This window comes from Zea mays, chromosome 1 (genome assembly GCF_902167145.1).
Source record: "Zea mays cultivar B73 chromosome 1, Zm-B73-REFERENCE-NAM-5.0, whole genome shotgun sequence".
In the NCBI taxonomy this organism is placed as follows: Eukaryota; Viridiplantae; Streptophyta; class Magnoliopsida; order Poales; family Poaceae; genus Zea; species Zea mays.
The window spans coordinates 36,844,240-36,864,561 of NC_050096.1; the positions used below are offsets into that span (position 1 = coordinate 36,844,240).

The following is a 20,322-nucleotide window of genomic DNA, read 5'->3' on the forward strand; positions in this document are numbered from 1 at the left end:
TCCTAAATTTAGCTACTTTTCATCTAACCTCATTTTCTCTCTACATTTATCAACCATTTACCAACTCCCTACACAAAAACCTAACAATATTTTTTTATATTTTTGTGCATTTTTCTACTTTGTAGTAAAGATATATTAATAGATCTCATGCGTCGGACGCTGGCGACGTACACAATTGCTAATGCAATAGCCGCACGTGCACATGTAAAAAATAAATGAATAAACAATTGTGGCAGTAAATCAAAAGGCCAACACGGCTCACTAAGTTGAATATGTCATCGCTGATGGTCACACTTAAACCGGTGACATGTTAAATTTTAACATATTTATAAAGTAATATATAGAGAACTGTTGGAGGAGATGAGTTTTTTTGTTTCCTATATTATTTGAGGACTTGCTAAATCTAGGATTTAGGTAGTATAATTATACATAACTATTGGAGTTGCTCATAGAGGCTAGTTTTGAAACTAAAAATCTCTAGAGATCCCTGCATATGCATTTCCCAGGGTGAGCAATCCTAGGAATATTATTTGCATAATAACATATTTAGTTATTTATGGGTGGTTTTGTCTCCCTGGGTTTACCTCCCATTTGTTCCAAACTAGTCCTAGGATCCTCTTATTTTACAGGGTAAGTAATCCCTGTGGGCGACATTTGAAAACGACATTTAGTTACATATGAAGGGTTTTCCTTTCGTGGGTTTAGCCCTCCTTCCTCCCAAACTAGCCACCAATTCTCTTGTCACCAAGTTTGGTGACAAGGGAATTAGAGAGGATCTATAGAGGAGTAAATCCATTGCAATTTAATTTTGAATAGCCATGGATTTCCTCTCCATGGATCTCTCCAATTCCTTTATCACCAAGCATATAGATGTTGTTGGGGACTTGTTCTCAAATGCTATGAATTAAAAACAAGGCAACATAAAATGTTAAGTATTAATGCCCTTCGTCCGCTGAAGCATTATCTCCCCAAGGATTTAACGAGCTTCGGACGAAGGCCATGAGCAAAATACCACGAAGGTCACACCGTCGTGGTTAAACTTGTGAAACAATATGAAATAAAATATAAAATGAAACATTATAGAAAGATATACTAAAAATAAATAACATTATTCACATATTTTATTATATGAATATACAAGTATTAAAACATAATATTTAAGCACATTTATACCTTCGCCTTGGCGAAAAGCAATAATCCAAGCGTGACGTGTCAGTGATTACAGGATCGCGTGAACAGTGCCAGAATACTGTTCACCTATTTATAGGCACAGGATGTAACCTGCGCAAAATTACATTTATGTCCTTTCCAATTGACTACAATAATGACACAAAACATCATGGGTCTTTAAGTCAATTCATCTTTAAGTCGGTTCAACCCTTCATCTTGAGATTTGTCTTTGTGCCGAAGCTTTATAGATAATAGCTTCGGCGCTTGCTTCTGAGAAGACCTTTCGAAGGTGTTCTTTTTAGGATCTTCGGCTACGAAGCATACCCCCAACAGTAGCCCTTCGCGGTGCTAGATCGTTTTTCGTAACGAGCTTGATCCGTGAAAAAGTCTTCTAGGCTTCGGGACGCCGAAGATCCAAAAAACACCTTCCCTGAGCTCGTTGGCGAGAAACGATTAAAATAATCGTCGCGCGCGCCCCATCTTGCACCAATTACACGCGCGCCAGCGATTCACATTCTCGGACCCTGTGGCCCACCGTTCAGTGAGTGCGGGTGACTGTTTGTTCGGTGCTGGAAATCTTGCCGATTCACCTTCCCACCTGCGGCACTATATAAACAGACGGGTAGGTGTGAAGTTACCACGACATTCATTGCTATTGCACTGTTTTGCTGCCAAATTTTTAGTCATAGCCGAAGCTTAATCATCGTGCTCAGACGAAACTTCGCTTGTGATTCTACTTCGGCACAAGAGTAAGAGCTTCGGAAAAAACAGAAAAGTCAACACCAAAAATTTTAAGTAAGTCATAATCAAATGGCCAGAGTTCGCTCTACTGCTCGGGTTGATCATGAGGGAGATGAGACCGAAGCTACTGAGACTGTTCCTATTTCGAAAGCAATGAAGCGCTCTGGGTTGGTAGCACCGGAGGACATCCCTGCTGCCGAAGCAGAACAGGCTGCTGTTGAAGAAACTGATTCCGAAGATGATTACAGCAGTGCAGTGCCGAGCAAGCCTAGCCACCTGGACTTCGGAAAGTCCACCATCTCCGAAGCCGATTTTCCTAAGATGGTGAAGCTGGGCTATCTTAGTGAAGCAAAGAAGGAATTGATTCGTTTTGGTGGAGAAGAAACTATCCCGAAGCCGGGAAAAAATGAAGTGGTGGTTTTCAAAAGTCTTTTTAAAGCTGGTTTAAGATTCCCTCTGAACAAGATGACTGCTAATGCATTGAAGAAATATGGGATCTACCTTCATCAGCTGACGCCTAATGCTATCGTTAGGCTGAGTGTTTATATCTGGGCCCTCCGAAGCCAGGGGGTGGAACCATTCTCCGAAGGTTTCTGCCGAGTACACGAACTGCACTACCAAACCAAGGCTAGGGGGATGGTTTGCATGAAAATTTTGGCTGCTACAACTTCGCTTACCGCAAAACTACAAAGTTCCCAGTGATTAGTTACCGAAGCAAATGGCCAGCAGGATGGAAATCTGAATGGTTTTATGTCAAAGTTGACGAAGATGAAGAAAAATTGGTCCAGAGTCCGTTAGAACTGACCTTCGGAGAAACAAGACCCCCGTGCAACATGGAACGGGGGAGCCCGAGCCAGATTGCCTTGGCTGAATTTCGAGTAATTGTAGATCATATTGGCACTAGAGACTTGGTGCAGGAATTTTTGGCCTTCAGAGTATTTCCGACTTTGAAGGAGTGGGAAATGCCGAAACTAGAGGGGGAAAAGAAGAAAGGGGAACTTGTTCGGTTGTCTTACCACTACAAGTTCAAGAAACATTTCAAAGTACCCTGCCAAGAATGGCTGGATACAATCAAAGTAATGTGCAACGAAATTCTTGGAAATTATTCTAAAAAAGAAGATCAATTGATGACAGCGGCCTTCGGCACCCGTCCGAAACGAAGGCTAAACAGAGTGATGGATGCTATATGCTTTGAATATCCTGACTATGAGCGACTGGACAAGGGTGCCGAAGGGCAGAAAAGAAAAAGATTGGCTAGTGCTTTGAATAAAGACGACGAAGATCAATCGAAGAAGAAGAAACAAGAATCTGAGGCGAAAGCAGTTGCTTCGAAGAAAAGAAAGGCCTCGACCCCAAAGCAAAAATCAATTGATGAGGAAGAGAAGACTTCTGCGACAACTTCTGCTACTGAAATAGAAGAAATCCTAAAGGTAATGACTGAAACTTTGCCTGTCAAACTAAGTCCATTGGGGCTTCATCTGACGAAGCTTTTTCATAAGGAAAAGGAGCCCACAAAAACAAAGGCACCTAGGCCAAAGAGGCAAAGGATTGTTACTGTGACAGAAGTGATTGAAGCAACACCACCAAGGGCTTCAGCTCCGAAGGTGCCGGCTATTGAAAGCACAACAGCTACTGAAGCTGCACCTTCGGAGGCCACAGATGTCGAAGCTACTAGAGCCGAAGATATCAATTTGGAAAGTGTGGCTCTTGATATAGATAAAATTCTGCTAGACATGGCCGCAGAATGAAAGGGAATTAGGCTTACACCCATTTCCTAATTGATTTTGGTGGTTGAATTGCCCAACACAAATAATTGGACTAACTAGTTTGCTCTAGTCTATAAGTTATACAGGTGCCAAAGGTTCACACTTAGCCAATAAAAAGACCAAGAAATGGGTTCAACAAAGAGAGCAAGGGATTACCGAAGGCTGCCCTGGTCTGGCGCACCGGACTGTCCGATGTGCCACCGGACAGTGTCTGGTGCACCAGGGGACTCCGAGCTAAACTCCTCGCCTTAGGGAAAACGCAGAGACGCTCCGCTATAATTCACCGGACTGTCCGGTGCACCACCGGACAGTGTCCGGTGCCCCAAGGGAGAGCAACTCTGAACTCGCCAGCTTCGGGAATCCGCTCCGCTATAATTCATCGGACATGTCTGGTGAGCCAGCGGAGCAACGACTACTTCGCGCGCAACGGTCGACTGCAACGCATTTAATGCGCGCCTGCGCGCGTAGAGGACAGAGCACGCGCGTGTGGCACACCGGACAGTCTACAGGACCTGTCCGGTGCACCACCGGACAGCCAGGCGGGTCCACAAGACAGAGCTCGAACGGTCAGAACCCAACGGCCTGGTGACGTGGCTGGTGCACCGGACAGTGTCCGGTGGCGCACCAGACTGTCCGGTGCGCCATGCGACAGCAGCCTCCACCAAACGGCTAGTTTGGTGGTTGGGGCTATAAATATCCCCAACCACCCCACATTCAAGTAATCCAAGTTTTCCACCTTCCAACTACTTACAAGAGCTCTAGCATTCAATTCTAGACACACCCAAGTGATCAAATCCTCTCCCAATTCCACAAAAGCTTTAGTGTTAAGTGAGAGAGATTTGTTGTGTTCTTTTGAGCCCTTGAGCTTGGATTGCTTCCTTCTTTTTCTCATTCTTTCTTGCGATCATCTCAATTGTAATCAAGGCAAGAGACACCAATTGTGTGGTGGTCCTTGCGGGAAGTTTGGTTCCCATTTGATTGAGAAGAGAAGCTCACTCGGTCCGAGGGACCGTTTGAGAGAGGGAAAGGGTTGAAAGAGACCCGGTCTTTGTGACCACCTCAACAGGGAGTAGGTTTGCGAGAACCGAACCTCGGTAAAACAAATCTGTGTGTCACACTCTTTATTCGCTTGCGATTTGTTTTGCACCCTCTCTCTTGGACTCTATTATATTTCTAACGCTAACCCGGCTTGTAGTTGTGATTAAGTTTGTAAATTTCAGATTCGCCCTATTTACCCCCCCCCCCTCTAGGCGACTTTCACAGAAGAAGCTGTTGAAGCCACCGAAGAGGCTTTGGCCCCAGAGGCTGAGAAAAAGAAAGAAATTGCCGAAGAAACACTGGAAGATGAAATTTTCAATTTTCAAAACTTGGTTGGTCAAGAATTAACAAAAGCCGAAAAAGAAGAATTAAAAGAGTATGTCATTTCTTGCGGCTATCGGCCAGGGGCACTTTTCTTCGGAGGTGTTAATGATGAGAAGCTAGGCTGCATCCGAGATCAGACCGGAGCAAAGGTTATCGGTACTCTATCAAAGAGTATCGGTTTCCCGAAGCTCGAAGCCGATATTAGCCGCTACCGACGGCAGCACATCGTCGGTAGTTTGTTTTATTCCAATTTCAAGGTAAACAATCTTCCTCTAACTTTTTATTTTCATACAAAATGTTTTCTAACGAAGGTTGTTCATGTACAGAGTATGCTATTGAGCAAAGCTTTGAGGATGCAACAGGATTTAGAAGACAAAAAGCACGAGGTTATAATTGAAAACTTAGAAAACAAAATAAAAGATCAAACAGTTGCTTTTGAGAAAAAAGAGTTCGAACTCCAAACAACTGAAGGTTTACTAGCGGAAGCCGAAGCTAAGATAACAGAACTGAATACGAAGCTTCTCGGTTTCGAATAAGAAAAGCTGAAGCTTAATGAAAAACTTGAGGCTGAAACCCAGAATGGTTTAGTTTTGAAAAAATCATTGATAGACCTTCAGAACAAATGTTTGAAATTCAGCAATCAATGTGTTCAACGACTAAAGAAGGTGTTTTATTCAGTCGGGGCCAGTAGTGAAAAATTTATTCCTTCGGCTGAAAATCTACCAGGAGCCTTCGAACACATCGAAGGTGAGATTGATGACCTCGATGATGTTATTGCTGGACACGGCGACTTTTGTGCCCTAGTAGCTTCTCGGGGCACCGCTGCTGCGTTCCTGAAATCTGGCTGTGAGCACGGAAAAATTATCAACAGACCCAATTTCAGCCTATCACCAGCAATTCTAGATGATATTCCTAACCTCGCCCGAAGCATTGCGAATAAATTTATAAAGGTGATATGGACAAAGGGTGGGCGAGAGAAAGCTGGTGATGAAGCCCGGAGCCACCTTAAGCCGGTAACAATATTATACCTTATGATTACCTTTTCCTTTGAATTTTGAATTTAGCTTATAATACTTACATATAGGTTGGCCAAGCCGAAGCTGAAGCTGCAGAATAAAAGGAAGAAGCTCTAGAGATGTTGTCGAAGCTCGAATAGTCTGTAAAAATAGCTCAAAAAACTCCTGTGATAACTTGTATAAAGTATGATGTAATTGAATTTCACTTGTTAATATAATCTTACTTTTCCGTCCATGTATGAAATGCTTTGGTGTGGACGAAATTAATACTTTTGAGCCATAGGCGAAAAACACCTTCCCTTCTTTGCGTACACAGCGAAGCATAAAATTGCCTCTTTTTCTCTTTTTCCGAAGCCTTCTCTTTCGAAGCCGAAGCGAGTTTGTATGTTATGATGATGATGATCCTATGTATGTCTAAGTGAATGTTTATGAATGCAATTGTATGATGTAATGTATCGTGCAAATGAATGTTCGAAGACACATATGAAACCATAATAACAAATCTTTGTCGTTTATTTTTCGGCTTTACCGCTTATTTTTCAGTGTATCAGCGCTGACTTTTCGCTGTAAGCCTCCCTTAGGAGCTTCTTCGCCTTTTATTTCGGCGGAATCAGCGTTGACTTTTCGCTGTAAGCCTCCCTTAGGAGCTTCTTCGCCTTTTATTTCGGCGGAATCAGCGTTGACTTTTCGCTATAAGCTCTGCATTCCCTTAGGAACGACTTTTGAGCAGAAAACTTACGCTGCGCTCCCTTAGGAACGACTTTTTGTAGCTTCGTCGTGCTCTGCATCCCCTTGAGGACGTCTTTCGAGCTTCTCCCTGTTTTTTTCTTTTTTCTCGTTGCACTCGATGGTGCATGCCCAGTTTTTACATTTACATCTTCGGGGGATACTGCTCTTGTAGAGCTGATATAAGAAAAAGAGAAATTACATGCTATGACCCCATTAAAAACCTTTCTCCCCCTTTGGAAAGGAAAAGGGTGCCATAGGAAAGAATAAAAAAGATTACATCAGGTTACACATAATACCGCCGAAGCTCATCCGCATTCCAAGATCTAGGAATGTCACTGCCATCCATATCCTTCAGCCTATAGGAACCGGGTCTTGACGAAGATACTACCAGGAAAGGCCCTTCCCATTTCAACTGTAGCTTGCCTACTGTGTCTGGATTGGCAACTCTCCGAAGTACCAAGTGAACTGGCTTAATATTTTTTAACCGAACCTTTTTGTCACGCCATTTTATTGTTTCGGCTTGATATTTATTGATATTCTCCACAGCCTGGAGCCTGATCCCTTCTATAGCATCTTTTGCCACAGAATAATCAGCCTCGTCCTCTGTCAAAGCCACTGTCCTTATTGGTCCCGCTTTAGCTTCTTCTGGGGTTATTGCTTCGTCACCAAACAGCAATTTGAATGGTGTAAAACCTGTTGACCTTGATATTATTGTGTTGTGGCTCCACACCACTTTGATTAATTCGTCCAGCCACTTCCCCCTGGGCTGGTTGAAGATTAACTTCATTATTCCTGTCATTATAATGCCATTAGCTCTTTCGACAAGTCCATTTGACTCCGGATGCCGAACTGATGCAAAATGGATCTTCATGCCAATTTATTCACAAAACTCTCTGAAAGTTTCGGCATCAAACTGCGTTCCATTGTCCACGGTAATGGCATTCGGCACTCCGAAGCGACACACAATATTTTGCCAGAAAAACTTTTGAACAGTAACCGAAGTTATTGTGGCTAAAGGCTTCGCCTCAATCCATTTAGAAAAATATTCCACTGCTACTAGAACATATCTTAAATTCCCTTGTGCTGGTGGAAGTGGGCCTAGCAAATCAAGGCCCCATCTTTGCAATGGCCAAGTGGGCTATATTAATTGAGTTAGAGACGAAGGTTGTTTTTGATCTCTTGCACATTTTTGACAACCTTCGCATTTTTGGACTAATTCTGCTGCATCCGAAGCTGCCTTCGGCTAATAGAATCCTTGACGAAAAACTTTACCCAACAGAGGCCTGGATCCGATGTGAGATCCACACAGGCCTGCATGTATTTCTTTCATCAGCTCTATACCTTCAGTTCTGGATAGACATTTGAGTAATGGAGAACAGACTCCATGCTTGTATAACTCCCCTTCTATTATTACATATGGACGGGCTCTTGCCGCTATTCTCTTTTGATAAGCTTCATCATCTGAAAGGAAATTGCCCTGGAGAAAAGACATGATCTCAGTTCTCCAATCTTCGCTATAAACAGGAGATATATTGAGCACTGCTCTTTCAAGAAGGTCAACCGAAGGTGCTTTTATTGTTTCAAAGAAAACTTCCGAAGGTAATGGCAGCCCCTGTGCCGCTGACTTGGCTAGTAGATCAGCGTGTTCATTTTCTCCTCGAGGAATATTCTTAACAGAAAACCCTTCGAAGGAGGCTTCAAGTCTTCGAACTGTATCCAAATATTTTTCAAGCTTCGGATCTCTTGCTTTGCAACTTTTGTCAATATGGCCAGAAATAACTTGGGAATCAGTTTTGAGGACGGCCCTTCTTATCCCCATTGCTTTCAAATTCCGAAGACCCAAAAGCAAAGCTTCGTATTCAGCAATATTATTTGTACAACTAAAATCAAGTTTCACTGCGTAGCATGTTCTGACTTTGGAAGGTGCAATTAAGACGGCAGCTGCACCTACACCGAAGGTTCCCCAAGAACCATCGCAGAATACTGTCCAAGCTTCGGCATCTTTACTTGCTTCTTCCTGAGCCCCTGGCGTCCAGTCAGCAATGAAGTCTGCTAACGCCTGAGACTGAATCGAAGATCTATGCACATAATCAATGCAGAACTCATTGAGTTCCGCAGCCCACTTTTCAATCCTTCCAGTAGCTTCTCTATTTCTCATAATATCCTTCAAAGGCTGTGAAGAAAGACAATTATATGGTATGCTTGAAAATAATGTCGAAGCTTCCTGGAAGCCATCAAAACAGCATACAACACCTTCTCCAATTCTATATAGTTTTTCTTTGATAAACTAAGGACTTCGAAGACGAAGTATATTGGGGCTTGCTTTTTGGTTTGCCCTTCAAGCTTATCTTGGACAAGTGCCGCACTTATCGCTGAGTGCGAAGCTGCCACATATAACAACAGAGGAGCCCCTGGCGCTGGTGGAGTTAATGTCGTTAGATCTATCAAATAGTGCTTCAGCTCGTCGAAGGCTTTCTGCTGAACTGATCCCCATTGAAAAATTTCGGCTGACTTCAGCACTTCAAAAAATGGTAAATTTCTCTCTGCTGATCTAGATATGAATCGATTCAGAGATGCAAGTCTTCCCGTTAATCGTTGAGCCCCCTTTTTTGTGCTTGGTGTTTTCATCCGAAGAATAGCTTCGATTTTATTTGGATTAGCCTCAATCCCTTTTGTTGAAACTAGGCAACCAAGGAATTTCCCCTTCTTCACTCCGAAGACACACTTTTCTGGATTCAGCTTTAGACCGGCTTGTCTGAAATTAGCGAAGGTCTCCTGCAGATCAGCAATGTGATTTTCTTGCTTCGTGCTTTTTACTATGATATCATCAACATAAGTTAGCACATTTCTGCCTATCTGAGAATGAAGAACCTTCGCTGTCATTCTGCTGAAGCTTCCTCCAGCATTCTTGAGCCCCTCAGGCATCCGAAGATAACAATATGTTCCACTAGGGGTTATGAAGCTGGTTTTTGGCTCATCCTCTTTCTTCATCCAAATTTGATGATAGCCTGAATAACAATCTAGCAGACTCATAAGCTCTGACGAAGCTGCTGCGTCAACTAGGGAATCTATCCTTGGTAATGGAAACTCATCCTTTGGACAAGCCTTGTTGAGATCAGTAAAATCAATGCACATTCTCCATTTACCATTGGCTTTCTTTACCATAACAGTGTTGGCTAGCCATTCTGGGTATTTCATTTCTCTGATGACTCCGGCGCTAAGGAGTCTTTTTACTTCATTCCGAGCACCTTCGGCCTTGTCATCAGACATCTTCCGAAGCCTCTGCATTCTGGGTCGGAAGGATGGATCAACATTGAGCGAGTGTTCAATAACATCCCTGTTGACTCCGCAGAGATCATTAGCTGACCATGCAAAGACATCTTTGTTGTTGAACAGAAACCTTATCAAGGTTTTCTCCTGTTCCTCAGACAATTGAGATCCCAATAGCACCTTCTGCTCTGCTATGTTGTCACATAAGAGCATGGGCTTCGGCTGATCGGCCGAAGCAGCTTTCTCCCTTCTGTACTTGTATTGCTCACAAGCTTCAGCTCCATCTATGTTATGGATTGCTTTTGAATCTGTCCAGTTTCCTTCGGCCTTTCTGGCAGCTTCTTGACTTCCATGAATAGCAATAGGCCCTTGATCCGAAGGTATCTTCATGCAAAGATATGCTGGATGAAGAATTGCTTCAAAAGCATTGAGAGTACCACGACCAATGATTGCGTTGTAAGGGTACTCCATGTCAACAATATCAAACACAACTTGTTTAGTCCTTGTGTTGTTGATAAATCCGAAGGTTACTGGCATCGTGATCTTGCCAAGTGCTACAATCTTCCTTCCTCCGAAGCCACATAGGGGATGTGTGGCGTCATGGATCTTATCTTCGGGCTCTTGCATCTGGCTGAAGGCCTTAGCAAATATAATATCCGCTGCACTGCCTGTGTCAACCAAAACATTGTGGACCAGAAATCCTTTGATAACACAAGAGATAACCATAGCATCATTGTGAGGGTAATCCTTGAGCTGAAGATCTTCTTGGGAGAAGGTAATCGGGATGTGAGACCATCTTGACTTGATGAAGGGTCCTTGCTCCCCTACATGTTGTACCCTTCTCTGTGCCTCCTTCTTGTGCTTCTTGTTAGCCGGCTCTGAGCATGAACCGCCTGTTATCGGGAGTACAAGCTTTGGAGCCGAAGCAACTCCAACTTTGAACAAAGCCATCAGCTCAGAAAGTGGAAGTGAGTTCACTGGAGGTGGGCGCCAATGTTGGGGACTTGTTCTCAAATGCTATGAATTAAGAACAAGGGAACATAAAATGTTAAGTATTAATGTCCTTCGTCCGCTGAAGCATTATCTCCCCAAGGATTTAACGAGCTTCGGACGAAGGCCATGAGCTTTTACCATGAAGGTCACACCTTCGTGGTTAAACTTGTGAAACAATATGAAATAAAATATAAAAATGAAACATTATAGAAAGATATACTAAAAATAAATAATATTATTCACATATTTTATTATATGAATATACCAGTATCAAAACATAATATTTAAGCACATTTATACCTTCGCCTTGGCGGAAAGCAATAATTCAAGCGTGACGTGTCAGTGATTACAGGATCGCGTGAACAGTGTCGGGATACTGTTCACCTATTTATAGGCACAGGATGCAACCTGCGCAAAATTACATTTATGTCCTTTCCAATTGACTACAATAATGACACAAAACATCATGGGTCTTTAAGTCAATTCATCTTTAAGTCGGTTCAACCCTTCATCTTGAGATTTGTCTTTGTGCCGAAGCTTTATAGATAATAGCTTCGACGCTTGCTTCTGAGAAGACCTTTCGAAGGTGTTCTTTTTAGGATCTTCGGCTACGAAGCATACCCCCAACAGATGCTTTATTTGGTTAAATCGGGATCGAAGGAAATTGAGAGAGATTAAATCTCTTCCATGCAATTTCGACTAGGAAGGTTTCAATCCCCTTCAATCTCTTCCAAACCAAACAAACCTTAATGGCTTGTTCGGTTGCACAGGGATTGGAGGTAATTGGGGGGATTAAATTCCTTTCTATTCAATTTTGAATATGGAGGGATTTAATCATCTCCAATCCCCTTCAATCCCTTCCCAACCGAACATGCCCTAAATTGAATTAAAGGGAATTAAATTTCTTACTAGTTAAAATTAAATAAAGATGGATTCAATCTCTCTCGATCTCCTATGATTCCCGTACAACTGAACAAGTCCTAACTTGGAGGGAACGTATCTCGTGCACATGGTGCACATATTAAACTATGTTCATCCATCTCAAATGTAACATCTCTAATTACTTTATATATTTTGCAAAGAACACATAATTGTCGGTGTTTTGAACCTCGCTCCGACAAATAAATTTATTGCGCGCGTTCCGGACTTCGGACGGTGTGCATGGTGGGCACAAGATTTATACTGGTTCGGGCAGAACGTCCCTACTTCCAGTCATCAACGGCTTACGCTACCTACACCATTGATGATCAAAGCTCGTAGTAGGAGTTACAAGCGAGCGAGAGAGGGAGGAGGGGCTCCCAAGTCTCTTATCATGGTGAAGGTGAAGCTAAGGGTTACAGAGTGTAGTCCTAGCTAAGTCTTGGTATGGCGGCGGGGCTCTAGCCTCTGTGTACTTATCGGTGTATCCTCCTCCTGTTCGTCAGTCCTCCTAGGCGTATTCTCGTCTGGGTCCGTCCTTATGGGTGCCTCCGTCCGTCTGTTCGGGATCCCATGGTCTGGGGGCCAACCTCTTCCTTTTATAGATCGAGGAAGAGGTTGGCCAGCGGTGGCTTCTTTAGGAAGGAGTCACCATGCGGTAGTAAACCAAGCATTCTACTGCGGGGTGAAGCCATGCGTGCTCATGGACCCCGGGGTCGTTTGACTGTCTCGTATTCTTTATGGTGGACGGTGAGGGCAGCGTGGGGTCCGAGGGCCATCATTTGAGCTATGCCGACCCCTGGCCTTCGTAGCCTAAGGCTCGGTGCGGCTCGTCGTGTTGCACCCTGGCAACGGTCTGTGGTCTGTGCTCAGGCCTAGTCCGATAGGTCATGAGTGCTCCGCAGTCCGAGAGATTCGTAGGTCATGAGTGCTCTGTGGCCTGAGGGGTTTATCGATCATGAGTGTGGATATGGTGGATGAAGCGAGGAAGCTAAGAAGAAATTGAGGGGACAGTGGAGTGGAGACGTGTGACAGGGCATGGGGTGATGTCCCTATGGAGCTGACCTGTTGTGCTCCATCGGTGTAACTGTGTCGTGCTGGACAGACAGAGCATGCTTGGAGTAAGGTTTACCATATTGTTTTCTAGCCATTTCTCAGTGATCAGTGAATTTTCGCTAAATTTTGCTATTCCCGAGTGGTTTGTGTTTTCTGTGATATCCTGGCCCCTAGGATGGGATATCCTAGCCCAAGGCTTAATAGAATTAATAGAGTATTCATACCAATAAGGTGTATTTTTTCGGAAGCCTATCTCGAAAGAACCTCCAAGTTAAGCGTGCTTGGCTTAGAGCAATTTGGGATGAGTAACCGATCGGGAAGTTTTCTCGGGTACGCATGAGTGAGGACAAAGTGCACACAAAAGACTCGTGTTGGTCTGTGGGGACAATACATTATCCTAGAGAGCTGCCAGAAGTAAGTACCGCCGGTCCAGGGATTGGACGGGGTGTTACATTTTCAAATTTGAAAAACCGTTTTCACTAATCTCGAGTGATTTTCAGTGATTTACCACCAGGAAATGAAGATTAGCTTATAAAAATTTATTCTTATACCAATTCATAAGATTTTGAATAAAAATATATTTTTAAACTCCTGGGAACCTCTAGTTTTTAATACAATTTGTTTATTTTTTTATGAATTTTTAAAATTTAAAAAAAAATTCAAGCAAAAAAATTCGAAATTATTCGTCATGAACCAATTCTGTCGTGCATGGGCAGAAAAGGTGGTAGTTACCGACTTACCGCTGAATCTGAGCGAGGTTTTAGCTTGCTCGGTGTTATTAGAATCCATATGAATTGGAGGGAATTATGTGGATTTTAATACATACCAAGTCAAAAAATTTCATAATCTCGCGTAGTGCCTAACATGGACTCAGGCACACACAGATCAGCCGGACCAGAGCAGTTAATGGGCCGCGGCCCGTCTGGTACGGTCCATTTGGAACTTTATAGCCGTCGTTATAGGCCATAGCTCGGGCTACTCATGAATCAAGCACGGAGGCCCTCTTACGCACCACATCCTTCGTGAAGTTCTTCTCCAAGGCGCACTTGGCGGAGGTGTCAATGTGTCATTGTCCACAGTCTACGTCGAACAGCTGGGGGAGCGTTCTGCACCGACCGCAGTGGTGTGAGCTGCCGAAGGCAACTCTGCTACCGACTGAGTGGTCGGGGCACGGTGGTGGTATCCGCAGCTCCAAGTTGGCACGCTAGGACGACGTCTGACAGATGTCGACCGCCGAGACCTCATCCATCCTCCAACCAGGGCCGTTCCTGTGGGGGTGCCGAAGGTGCTGCCGCACCGGGCCCCCAAAATCAGAGGGCCCTAGGCACTAGACGCTAGCACTTTTTCTTATTAAACCTATCTATTCTAGACAAAATACGCAATGAACGATGTGCTATCAATCAATCTTGTTTGGATTGTTAAACTAATGTCTCAATGGCTTATCGAATACTCCATTCGTTTCAAAATAGTATTTATTTTAGCTCTTGATTTTTATATTTATATTCAACTAGATGATGATAAATCCACTAAAGAAGCAAAACGAATTTTATTTTGATATATAGAGAGTATTATTTACTATACACATGATGGTTGCATCGTCAAAGAGAAGCTTTTTAAAATTGAAATGTTTTTGTGGACTATTTATGGTCAATAATAACTTAAGAGAGGTTAAATGGCTTGGCGATTCTATATATCGAAAAAAGTTGTTGTATGAAATTGATCTCAACGATATAAGTGATGACTTCGTATCACAAAATGTTAGAAGATATTTTTAATGATATCAGATGAGAAGTAAGTGTTTTTGGCTATATTTTACATTTGTTATCTTAAAAACATCAAAAAAGTGCATAATAAATTTTATACGTCAAATATTCGATATAATTATATATATTTGTGTGTGGATGGGTCTACCATATCGAATTTCGCACTGGGCCCCTGAAAAGTCAGGAACGGCCCTGCCTCCAACTAGGTGGCTGCCGGAGCTGAAGCAGACGCCCAAGAGGTGTGGACGTGACGATTCGATAACTGTGAAAGAGGCTGCATGCGAACTCCTCCCGGCCCGTCGATCTCCCGTATCGCCTACATCAGCACCGATGCTCACTGCCGACTGGCGCACGGACAGTCGGCACAGACACAGCTTGCTGCCTGTTACCCCATCTCATTCCGGATTTGCACGTTTCTGATGAGGCCAACTTCACACATCCCATTTTGGCAAAGGGAAAGTACAGAGCGGGGCAAAAAGGAACTACAGTGTGGAGACTGTGGCCGGCCGTCCGTCCGAATGACTGCTAAGGATCGTCCGATCCTTTTAATTTCCCGTGATGATGCGTACTCACTCTACGCGAAAACATGAATACTCTGGACTGGACACTGTAGCACAGCGTCAGCAGCAGCGAGGGCGCGCCGACGTGCCAGCGCTACGAGCAGGAAGGCAGGGAGCAAGCCCAAACAGGGGCAGAGTGAATGCGGCCGAGCGGCGCCATGATGAGTTCCCGCCGGCCGTTTTTGCCTCTGCCGGCCACGGCCAGTCTCCCCCGCGCTCTGAAACTGCCAGGCGCGCGCTCGGCTGGGGCGCGTCGTCACCACCACGTCGCATGACGCGCGTGTGGCCCAAGGGTGCAGCCAGCGGCAACCTGAATCGTGTTCTGAACCCGCTTCGGTGGTCGTCGCGTGCTGCGTGCTGCGTGCAGTGCTTCCTCCGTCTCCGTCCGCTCCCGCTCCCCGGCCGGCCGGCCGGCCGCCAGGTGCGGGCGCAGTGCCGGCGTACGAACGCAATCACGAAGGCGCGGGGAAGGGACCGGGGACGCGATATCTGTCTGGGCCGGGGGTGCGGAACGAGGCTAGCTGCTCCACTTGTCGCCCGCTCCCCGCGCCTCGTTCGCCGGCCGGGCGCGCGGAGCGGAGCGGCACAGCAGCATGATGATCGTGTCGTCGACGACGCGCGTCGCGCGGCAGGGCGGTGCGCATCATGGCGCCGGCACGCAGGGGTCGGGCAGCTGGATCTCATGCAGCCATGCTCCGTCCCCATTCGCTCGCTTAGCTCCTCGCGACCTCGCTAGCTAACTGCCTAGAGCGCGCGCGCGCGGATCGGAGGAGGGAGCGCGGGCCTCGTAATCATGGGCCGAGATTTGAAACCACTTGATAACCGTGGCGCGGATGGATGAGTGGCGTCATTAGTGGCATTAGCCTGCCCTTTGGCGCGGATCCTGTCTTCCTCAATCCTGCGCCCACGCCGGATTAGAGTGACAAATCCGTCTACTCGTACTATAGTCTCTCTCTCTGTGTCTCTGCCGCTAGCTGCAGGCCGGCCGGGCGGCGAGGAGTGTATTCCAAGACACAATGATTGTGTCGCGCGGGGAGGCGTGGATTCGTAAAGTGGACGACGGGTGCTGGTTCTCGCTCGCTCGCTCGCTCTGCTGCATAACATGGGCCTTGACCGGCAGGCGTTCAGTCAGGCATCCACACATACACACACATGCATGGCACTAGTTCTTTCTTCTCTCCCGTAGTACGTCCTGGCCACCCTCCGTCGGGTCGAACGCGTCCCCTTTTTGGTCCCGTTCCAGGCCTGAATGCCTGATCGACCAGCTCCATTTACACGCCCTTTTCCCTCTCATGTCTCCGTTGCTCCAGCCTATAGTAATTATATTACCCTACTAGCCTTTGCCCCCACAGGGCCATCGAAAGGCGTGGCAGCCAAGTAATGGTATCGCAGGTCAGGTCGTCTGGAGGGCCACCGGCACCGGGAGCGAATTCAAGCGAGAGAACCACAAAAAAAAAAGCGAGGCCTTTTGCTCTATGTCTCTGTGTGATCACAGGCCAGGGGGAGGTCGCCATGATTCTTGCGAGGCCGGGCGAGATCATAAGCGAAAGACAAAAAGGCCGAAAGGCGCATCATGCTGCCACATGACACAACCCTATACAAAAGCTAGCCCTACCAGTACCAGGAGAAGCATCCGTCCATCTCGCTTCCACGCCAATTAAACGTAGTACTACGTTGTATACGTTGGAGCACGCCGCAACCTTATTCCCCTAGCCAGCAGCAGCTGCTAGCTAGCTCCTCTCCTCCAATCGGATCGACGGTCGATGGGTGGTCACGGCGACCACCACCGCCGCCGCCGCCAGGAAGTCGAAGTGCTCGTCCACGACGACGACGAGGATCTCGAGCACCAGTCCAGGGCCTGCGGTGGCGGTGCCACTAGCGGAGTAGTGGTGGAGCAAGGAGCAGGAGATGGCGGCGGTCAGGCGGCGAGCAGTAGCCTGGGAAGCGTGAGTGCAGCGACCATGGCGCCGCCGCAGATCTTCTGCTGGCCGCCACAGCACCACCACAACAGCAGCAACGACGTCGGCGGAGGCCAGCAGCCCCCGTTCTTCCCGCCTCTGCCGCCGCTCCCCCCGACACCGCCGCCCTTCTTCGCCGACTTGTACGCGCGGCGCGCGCTCCAGCTCGCGTACGATCACCACCATCCAGGCGGCGGCCCGTCCACGTCGTCGGACCCACTCGGCCTCTACATGGCGGGCGGCGGCTCCGGGATGATGATGATGCCCCCGCCCTTCGCGTCGTCGTTGCCGTTCGGGGACTTTGGCCGGATGACCGCGCAGGAGATCATGGACGCCAAGGCGCTGGCCGCGTCCAGGAGCCACAGCGAGGCCGAGCGCAGGCGCCGCGAGCGCATCAACGCGCACCTCGCGCGCCTCCGCAGCCTCCTGCCCAACACAACCAAGGTACTAATACTAATAATAATCGACGACATTACACACGCGCGGATCGAGTGATCTATTACTACGTACGAATGCAACTTGCTACGCGTGTGTACGTCTCCGCGTGCGCGCGCGCGAACTCCACTACTAGTGCTGCTAGCTATCTAGCTGCTGGCTCTCCATCCGATAGCACTACGTACACTAGCTAGCGCAGGTGTAGTGTAGGGCTGAGGTATGTAGTAGTACTAGGAGACATGGGGAGGGAGGGAGCCGCCTAGTTGACGCGGAAAAGAGAGACCGGGAAGGGAACAGAGAGCTCGCGATGCGGGAGGTTACTGCCGGCCTCTCCGAGTCCGAGGAGAGACAAACACGCGCGACCTCGTGTCAGTCTCGGACATGAACAGTGCCAGCAAAGATAAACAAAAGACTGCCCATCTCGAGAGATCCTCCGTCCGGGTTACCGCCCAAGCAACAGTCGCCCCCCAAGGATCCGAGCACCTGATCCTCTGCAGAACCTGCATCCCAAATAGGAGTATACTGTACAGTACTCCTCGTGCTGTACTGTTACTAGTTCTTTTAGTGCACCACAAACTGTACAGCTTAGTCAGTGTAGTAGTAGGCGCATGCGTTTGACCCCAGGTAGGTAGGCGCGATAGCAGAACATGTAGGTACAAAAGAATCGGAAGCATGCATACCCACGGCACGCATGGCCTCCTTTCGGCCGGCATCTGCATGCGTACACCGCATACTAATTCTCCTCTCATCATCATTCTGGCAACCACGTGCTGCGTGGTCTTTCTTTCTGTTTAGCTAGCGTTAGTTGCTTTCCTTGCGATTTACTCATACCGGATCGATCATATGCGTGCGCGTGTCACGTCACGTACATGCATGCTGCAGACAGACAAGGCGTCGCTGCTGGCGGAGGTGATCCAGCACGTGAAGGAGCTGAAGCGGCAGACGTCGGAGATCACGGAGGAGGAGGCGTGCCCGCTCCCCACCGAGTCCGACGAGCTCACCGTCGACGCGGGCAGCGACGAGGACGGCCGCCTCGTCGTGCGCGCGTCGCTCTGCTGCGACGACCGCGCCGACCTGCTGCCGGACCTCGTCCGCGCGCTCAAGGCGCTCCGCCTGCGCGCGCTCAAGGCCGAGATCACCACCCTCGGCGGCCGCGTCAAGAACGTGCTCCTCATCACCGCCGACGACGACAGCAGCGCCCATGACGGCCAGCGGGAGGAGGAGGAGGAGGAGGCGCCCATGTCGCCGCAGCGCACGGTCGCGTCCATCCAGGAGGCCCTGCGCGCCGTCATGGAGCGCACGGCGTCGGCGGCCGCCGAGGAGTCGGGAGCGGCCGCGGCATCCACAGGGGGCGCCGCCGGGCTCAAGCGGCAGCGCATGACGAGCCTCTCGGCCATCCTAGAGAACAGGTCCATCTAGAAGCTAACACATATATCCACCACACCACTTGATGAGATGTGCAAAAACGAAACGAAACGAAACGACAGTAGAAACAAACACCGTAAACCTCCCCAATCTCTCATAGTTGATCATAGTACTCATGCATGCAATGCCGCAACTAGCTAGCTAGCTACGTATGGATAATGCATGCTTGCCGGTTGCCAGCAACCACGGCTATTATTTTTTTTAAAAATATTTTCGTTTATTTATCTATAGTGTCTTCCTTTCTTATTATGTATTGATATCAATCGGTACTGTGTCTCTGCACGCATGGGATATCCTCATCAATCCAATACATGTAAGCTGCTGTTAGCCTGTTACCTGATAGTGTTGAGGTGGCTATATACATGCTCCCATTCGGTAGTGAAGAGTGAAGACGTGTGTTAACTCCGTAGGAGTAAGCGATACTATGCTACTACGGTACTAGTACGTACCACTCTAGCTTTTCAAGCAACAACAAGCACAGAGCAACATCATTCATCTTCAGAATATAATGGAACTACGCCTACTTCCCTCTTTGAAGGGGCGCTGCTGACATGCACTGGTCCTCGTGCTCTCTCGAAAAATAAGAATGGCACTTTTAATTTGTGAGACAAAATCTAAGGCCATAGTTCTTAATGTTAGGTTGTTACAAGAGTGCCGCATGAGCAATATTTCATGTTTAATTGACGAACGAAATAATAGCACATATGCATTGCATGCTCTCTTTACACTGTTTTTTTTTCTGCTTCATAGGCATACATATGCATGCAAGATGCGAAATGTGTTGGATACAATGTATGCGCGCGTATTACATCTAGATAAAACAGTCTTTCTGTGCCATATTAATTCTTGCGAGATCACCAAAAAACACAACGTTCATATATATCACTCTGTTTAATGGAGCTCTTTTTTTTTATCACGGCAACGGAGATACTCACATACATCACATATATGCACGCACATATCACTACCGGAATCCGAGGCTTTGCCGAGTGTTGTATTCTTTGCCGAGTGTCTTTTGTCGGGCACTCGGCAAAGAAGGCTTTGCCGAGTGCAGCACTCGGTAAAGTTAGGCTCTCGGCAAAGAGCCCCTTTATCGAGTGCTGAACACTCGGCACAGGGAGGCACTCGGCAAAGACAAGTTTGCCGAGTGTCAAACACTC

General features: G+C 46.9%; 1 protein-coding gene across 1 annotated transcript; it reads left to right on the forward strand.

Moving 5' to 3' along the window:
- The first annotated feature begins 16,542 nt into the window (after nt 1–16,542).
- On the forward strand, nt 16,543–19,714 carry LOC103634024 (transcription factor bHLH30). Its single transcript, XM_008655660.3, has 2 exons — nt 16,543–17,746; nt 18,620–19,714. Exons 1-2 carry the CDS (start codon nt 17,108–17,110, stop codon nt 19,154–19,156), a joined length of 1,176 nt encoding a protein of 391 aa, XP_008653882.1. The 5' UTR covers nt 16,543–17,107; the 3' UTR covers nt 19,157–19,714.
- Nucleotides 19,715–20,322: the final 608 nt, after the last annotated feature.

Excerpts from the sequence above, each read along its gene's own strand:
- LOC103634024 (XM_008655660.3), top strand. The coding sequence starts at position 17,108 with ATGGGTGGTCACGGCGACCACCACCGCCGCCGCCGCCAGGAAGTCGAA. Across the intron at positions 17,747-18,619 it reads TCCTGCCCAACACAACCAAG|ACAGACAAGGCGTCGCTGCT; the intron begins GTACTAATACTA and ends TGCATGCTGCAG.